This window comes from Asparagus officinalis, chromosome 1, assembly GCF_001876935.1.
Source record: "Asparagus officinalis chromosome 1, Aspof.V1, whole genome shotgun sequence".
Lineage (NCBI taxonomy): Eukaryota > Viridiplantae > Streptophyta > Magnoliopsida > Asparagales > Asparagaceae > Asparagus > Asparagus officinalis.
Genome location: NC_033794.1, coordinates 85,103,133 through 85,109,873, shown reverse-complemented (window position 1 = coordinate 85,109,873; position 6,741 = coordinate 85,103,133). Strand labels below are relative to the sequence as shown.

At 34.0% G+C, this 6,741-nt stretch overlaps 1 protein-coding gene across 5 annotated transcripts; it reads left to right on the top strand.

Moving 5' to 3' along the window:
- Positions 235-3,679, top strand: LOC109826968. 5 transcript variants are annotated; one of them, XR_002243319.1, is made up of 5 exons: positions 235-322; positions 419-634; positions 1,683-1,724; positions 3,018-3,145; positions 3,464-3,679. XR_002243319.1 is itself a non-coding variant. In XM_020393989.1 (5 exons), exons 2-5 carry the CDS (start codon positions 435-437, stop codon positions 3,564-3,566), a joined length of 375 nt encoding a protein of 124 aa, XP_020249578.1. In that variant the 5' UTR covers positions 235-322; positions 419-434; the 3' UTR covers positions 3,567-3,679. The 5 variants fall into 5 exon arrangements, 4 of the variants coding, with proteins under 4 accessions (XP_020249578.1, XP_020249573.1, XP_020249580.1 ...); XM_020393989.1 differs by having other exon boundaries at positions 3,116-3,145; XM_020393984.1 differs by having other exon boundaries at positions 1,683-1,745; positions 3,116-3,145.

The following is a 6,741-nucleotide window of genomic DNA, read 5'->3' as shown; positions in this document are numbered from 1 at the left end:
TCTAGACAGAAATTTCCGTCTAGAATGTATTCTAGACGGAAATTTCCGTTTAGAATAACTGACCATTTTAAAAAAAAATCCGTCAAAACCCCAGCCGCCCTCCTTTCCCCCCAAAATCGGAATTTTCATCCCTAAAATCTAAATTTTCAGGAACACAGCGCCTCATTCCCCCAAATCTTCAACTCCAAGCTCCTACTCCTCCCTCCACCGCCTCCCCCTCCTCTCCCTCCCCCCGCCACCCTCTCTCTCTCTCTCTCTGTTTTTTTTTAACTTATTAGTGTTTCTGCCTTACAAGTATCAATTCTGATCAACAGCTTAGTTTGTGAGTATTCATTATCCTTCAGAAAATATCAAAGACCAACATTTATATTTGACATCTTAAATATCAACATTCATTCACTCTATGTATTTTATACAGGATTCAATGATCTGAAATGCTATATGAAAACCCTAAAGCAAATAAAGCTGAACTCAGAGCCTCTCAAGTACTTGAATATTTTCCAATTCGGCATCGACCAAAGCCCCGAAAACTCAAATCTTTTTTGCTACTCGCTAGTTCCTCCTTCCATTGCGCACAAATAGAAACAGAATGTCAGCGGCAAGCGGCGGCTGCCGAATTGAGGAGGGTCTCAAAGTGAGTTTACCTACCACCTGTTTGCTTTAATTCCGCAATGACTGTAACCTGTTATTTGCTAGATTTTATTATCAAGCTTATACGTGCGCTTCGTTTTGAGATAACGTGAGGGGTAGAAGAAAACTGCGAACCCCTCTCTGGTGGATTTTTTTTTAGAAAAGTCACAAACAAAATCATATCCAAAGGAAGGTAGAAGCGTAAAACTTTAAGAATCCGATGGAAAAAAATAGCATATGAAGTTGGGGAGACTACTATTTTTTATCACTTTTGATTATCTAGTGGATGATTGTGATTCATTCTAAATTGCTAAATTACCGGATTGACATTTTAGTTAGACCCATTTTACCACTAGGAAATTTTAAGGGTTTAATTTTAGAATACAGTATGCATAATTATGGTAATTAATTAGTAGCATAATTATGGTAATTTCAAGTAATTATTTTGGCTACTGACTTGATTATTGGCTTTGTTAGCGTAGATGTTCCTCTGTTAACAGTAAGCATATTCCATAACTGTCACATATCATCGTGACAGTGATAAAACACCAAATTCATAGTTTTTGAGATATAAGGAAATGAAAATTGTGATATGAAGTTCTCTAGATGAGAATACAATATGCACTTTATATATTATCGTCACAGAGTTGTTGATGTCTCCTAGTCAATTTCAAGGCAAGGGAATATGGATGTCAATATTGTTTTTAAGATTGTGAATTTACTCATGAACATAAAAGCAGTAAAATGAATTACTTAATTTCTGAAACTGGAATATGTGAAAAATATAAAAAAAATTCCCGATGTCAATAATACTTTTGGTATCAGTCCTAACTGCAGACTAACAATTTGACTTATATTGGAGTAAACTAATTGATTAGCTTGTTTTTCCAGTGTCTCAGATTTCCTTCTCAGTTGAGACTGATGTCCTAATTTTTCTATTATGGTATTTGAAGTGTCGAATTTGATATAACATTGAAATCTTTTAAAGACTAATTATTGTTTTTAGTTCATTTTTCATTCATATGCTTGTATCTGGTTGTTCCTCGTCTCAGGTGTAGAGCTCATTGTATTCGGTCATTTCTACTGATTACAGGGTATGTTTTACTGATTACAGGGTATGTTTTACTATGAATTGAACTTGCCAATTTTTTCTTCAGACTTTTATGATATTTCATGTTGGTATATATCTATATGCTTCATATTTTCTGTCCTCTTTTTTCTTTTTTGCTTGATGGAAATCTAATTTGTGACTGAGCATTGTCAAAGGAAAGAGAGAAATAGCAAAAACTAATTCTATGCTTAACCAATTTTTCATTTTCTATAATTATCTGAATTTTAGCTCAATTACTTCTTCTTGCTGCAACTCCGTTGTCCTGAATTTCAGCTGCATATGTGCCATTATTTGCTTTTTCAGTCCCTCACCAAGCATGTTCTTGTTTGCATAACATGATGCTTCACTGATCGTATCTCTCCACATGTTATATAATTATCATGATGAACGTGAAGCTATTGAAGTAATAGAATTTGGCATCATTAGTTTAAATTGACCCAGTAGAAGATATGCAGTAATATACTAATATATGATTTTTTCTTATTCTATCATTCTGGGAAAAAAATGTTGGTTGAAGGTCTGGACTATTTTAATTATGTCCAATTGGACATTGTTGAATGGGATAAACTGAAATTATTGCTAAGGAAAAAAAAAGACAAGATAACATTCTGCTGCTTCATGTTTCCAACAATCCAAAGTAGGGTCGCAATCATCCTTCAGTTGCCTCATTTCCTCACATTGTACATTTATATTATGAAAATGAAAATTGGTGATTAACCTCTGTTTCAGATGAATCACAAACATACACATTACTTGTTGCTGGTTGTTGGTTGGTCTGGTTGTTGGTTGGTCTGGTTGTTGGTTGATCTTGTTGTTGGTTGATCTGGTTGCTGGTTGTTGGTTGATCTGGTTGCTGGTTGTTGGTTGCTCTTGTTGTTGGTTGTTGCTGATTTCATTCCTTCTGATTTTGGTTGTTGGGTTCAGTCACTTGGAGTTCTATGTGTGTTCAAATTTTCCGCACTGTTTGTTGATTATGATACTGTTTGTGGGTGTTTAATTTAGGCTATGATGATTGTCAATTTTTCTGAGATTAGCAACCTGCAATATCTGTTGATATTGCACTAGATGGCTAACAATGATGATATTGAACAAGTTCTGAGCCCACAGCCATAATTTGCATATACATGTGGCTGATTTATTTGACATGATGTCAAGAAATATTTTCAAATGATTTTTTGCACATAAAGTTCAACATGCATAAATTATCAAGATCGATGCGATTTGCTATGTTATATACTAAAATATGGCTATTCAGGCCGTTTATATGTTTTTATAGGTTTCAGAAATTTGGTTGGCTAATTCAGGTACGTATTTCATAAATTTATGAATAATCAGGTTATTACAGGTCTTGTTTATTTTTTTCTTGGAAAACAGGTTTTGTGTGATTATTTTCATCTCAAACAGGTATATTTCATGTCAAATAAACAGAAATTTATAATTCTTAATACTTACCATGCTTGTCCCTGGAGCTAAAATTGTTCCTGCATACACACATTTTGAGATTAAGTACCTCATCGCACGCTCTTTGAATATTAATTGTTTTGGGTACAGGAACTCTCCATTTTACTATTCTTGGTGGAACACTATTCCTCAAATTGTTCCTGCTGGATTCATCTACTAACTGATTTAGATAATAGCTTTAGATAATAGCTTGTACTAAGAAATATGATACTCTACTTCGATAACTCCTTGCCTTATGCATAACCGTTCTTCATTTTGCAGCATTCCTGGCTATTATGAGGCATTCTGGAAGGAGATGGATGATGTTAAACAAATCTGGAAGAACAGAAAGCAAATCTGGAAGAACAGAAAGGAACTCAAATAGATTAATAATCATGTATCGATGAATTACATTCTTTCCTAGAAGTGTCATAGCCATTGTAAATAATTTATGTAAACGTTTATAAATAATGTATGTATCTCTACTATTTTGGTGAATGTATTATTTAAATATAATTGGATTTGATATTGGAATTAATTAGATTGTGTTGGATATGAATATAATTTTTTGTTGTTCAATATTGTGTACATATACTCAAAGTATATTCTAAAAAAAAAACTACTATAGCATAGTATTCTAGACGGAAATTCCGTCTAGGATACTAAAATTCCGTCTAGAATGTTTTTTAAAAGTTAAAAAAATAAAAAAAAAATTTAAAAAATCAAATTCCGTCTAGAATGAGATTTCTAGACGGAAATTTCCGTCTAGAATACTTATTCTAGATGGAATTTTTTTCCGTCTAGGATAAATTATTCTAGACGGAAATTCCGTCTAGAATAATCCGTCTAGGATGTATTCTAGACGGTTTTGAATTCCGTCTAGAATATTCCGTCTAGGATGTATTCTAGACGGAATTTCCGTCTAGAATACTACATACTAGACGGAAATAAACTAGACGCGTATTCTAGACGGAATTCCGTCTAGAATACGCATCCTAGACGGAATTCTGGGTATCCTAGACGGAATTTTCCGTCTAGGATGCCTCATTTTTTAGCAGTGACTTTCAAATTTCTAAAGGACACATACATGTGAATAATGTTTGCACCTCTCCAACTTTAAAAGAACATGTAGAGGATTGAGCCAATGATAATCGCTATGTTCACAGAAATTAAAACTGAAAAGAAAAACAAACCTTAACGCGCTCATCTAAGAAAATTAACCGACACACGGTCCTAGAAAACCCAGAGAGCAAAGAATAAGTAAACCCTCCACCAAAACCTTTTTTATGCATCTTCAATTGTAAAACTCTACTCACATTGAGCACAATATTACATAGTTCACAAAGAAAACAAATCTTCACACCCTACTTTCTTCCAAAAAAACGAAAACCGAAACTGAACACGTTCACTAAATTTAGTTTCATTGTTAAGAAAGAGATTCCATAGTCTATATGTAGATCCTTTTTACTTACATTCTCATGATGAATGACCCAATTTCTTTAACATTATAAGCTAAAATATGAAATGTTGAACACACTCTTCTTTTGCATTAATACATTGAGCTCATGAGAAACACATCAACTCGCCATCCTGTTTGAAGTAAAAAAAATATAAAATAAAATGTATAACGAAAATCTTATGTAAAATAGGAACTAAAATTCCAATTTTAATAAAACAATAAGCCTAACATAAATAAAAACCTAAAATTTTGCATAAACTAACATGCAAATTTTCTTGTTATAGTTGTCACAAAAATTTTAAAAATAAAAATAGTAAAATTTTGCCTTACTACAACTGACTCTAGGCATTCCACAGCAAACAATTTCATACTCAATCGAATTAAAGTTTGCTAAAACAATCCCATTACACGATAAAAAATTCCTAATTTTATGCACTAAATTTGCAGAGGTTCTCTGACTTATTTAATTTTATTGTAGGCAAGAACACAAACAAACACAAACAACTAAAGTGCAAAAAGTACACCACCTCAACATTGAAACCACCTCTTCACTGAAACAATAGTGTCCTTTTGTTATGAACCTTGCAACTCATCTCCCAAACTTGTTTACACACATAAAAAAAGAAAAAAAAAACAAGAAGCAGCCTCTTGTTAATAATCCTTTTGTTAATAATCCTTTTTTCTTCTGTAATCTTTTCGTGCAATTCTACTTTTTCTTTCATTATTTTCAGTACTTCTTCTAAACAAGAAGCAACCTCATGTTGAGACAATTCGACATCCTCTTTAAGCTTGTAAATGTGCTCATTGCATCCTCTTAGCTGATTTTTCACACCTTTGAAATAACTCCTCCTTCAACAGCAACATATTTCTCACACCATTGATCTCCTCTCTTAGAAGCGGAAACAATTAACATCCAACACTACACATTGGTTTGTCAATCCATTCCAAAATCCCACAACCACCAGCCTATCATTACTCAAAAATCAAAGGAGACCATAATCAAGTGAGATGCGCAAAAAATTACAACTTCCAAGTAAAAACTGTAGTTGAATATTGTAACAAATGAGGAAGTAAATTTAACTTACATGCTGATTGCGACATTTGTAGAACATCCGTCTTGGATTTTCATTAGTCATAAAAATAAAATATTCGCACTCCAAACCACAATTACAAACCTTCACCCTAGATTGCTTTGCTAGATCATTCCACTGTCGTATAGCTTTTATTCCATTGAACCCTTGCCTGCTTCTTCCCATGCTCGTGCTTGACACTGATCTTGAGCGACAGCTTGAAGATGAAAAATCCATCACTAATTTAACTCCCACTGAACCTAACCCTAACCCTAGGAGGAAGAAGAAGATGCAGTAAGAAGAAGAAGATGGAGTAAGAAGGAGGAAGAAGAAGATGGAAGCCCTAATTGGAGATATAAACCCCCTTTTGCCGAAATTTATTCATCTCAACTACCGCTATGCTGGAGTCCACGTCAAGGCCACGTCGGAGTCACGTGAGCTGTCGCGTGAGAATAATGGCCGAAAAATTAACTCCGGCCAAATTTAAGGCCTATATGACGCCGGAGTCGACAAAATATACCAATCTGACAAAACTAAAAAATATATACCAACATGTCACCAAGCCTCTATAAAATATACTAATTTGGCCATTTTGCCCTTATCAAATAGAACCAAATAAAGAATCCAAAGTGTTTGAATTAACAACTCGCACCTCTTCTTCCTGCTTCCAAGCTCCTCGTTGGTCGTGCTCACATAACCCTCCTGAATTATGGCTTGTCTCCTGAAACCCCATAAATTTTATCTTATCTCACATATACCCGCTACTTGTACTTTATAAATAATTAAAATTTTCTTTGAGTGAAAAAATTCCCACAGTTGATCACCTGTCATTTACAGGCAATATACCCCTTCCCTAAAGCTTGAGTTTTTTCTCTCAAAAAAATGTTATTTATTTAAAATTTACATGCAAGAGGTTGGATGAGATAAGTTAAAGTTTAGTGGTCTTTTGTAAGACACCTATATATATAGTTTTATTTCGGGTTTTCTTTTTGTTTTGAGATGGGGTGGGGTGGGGTGGGGTGGGGTGGGGT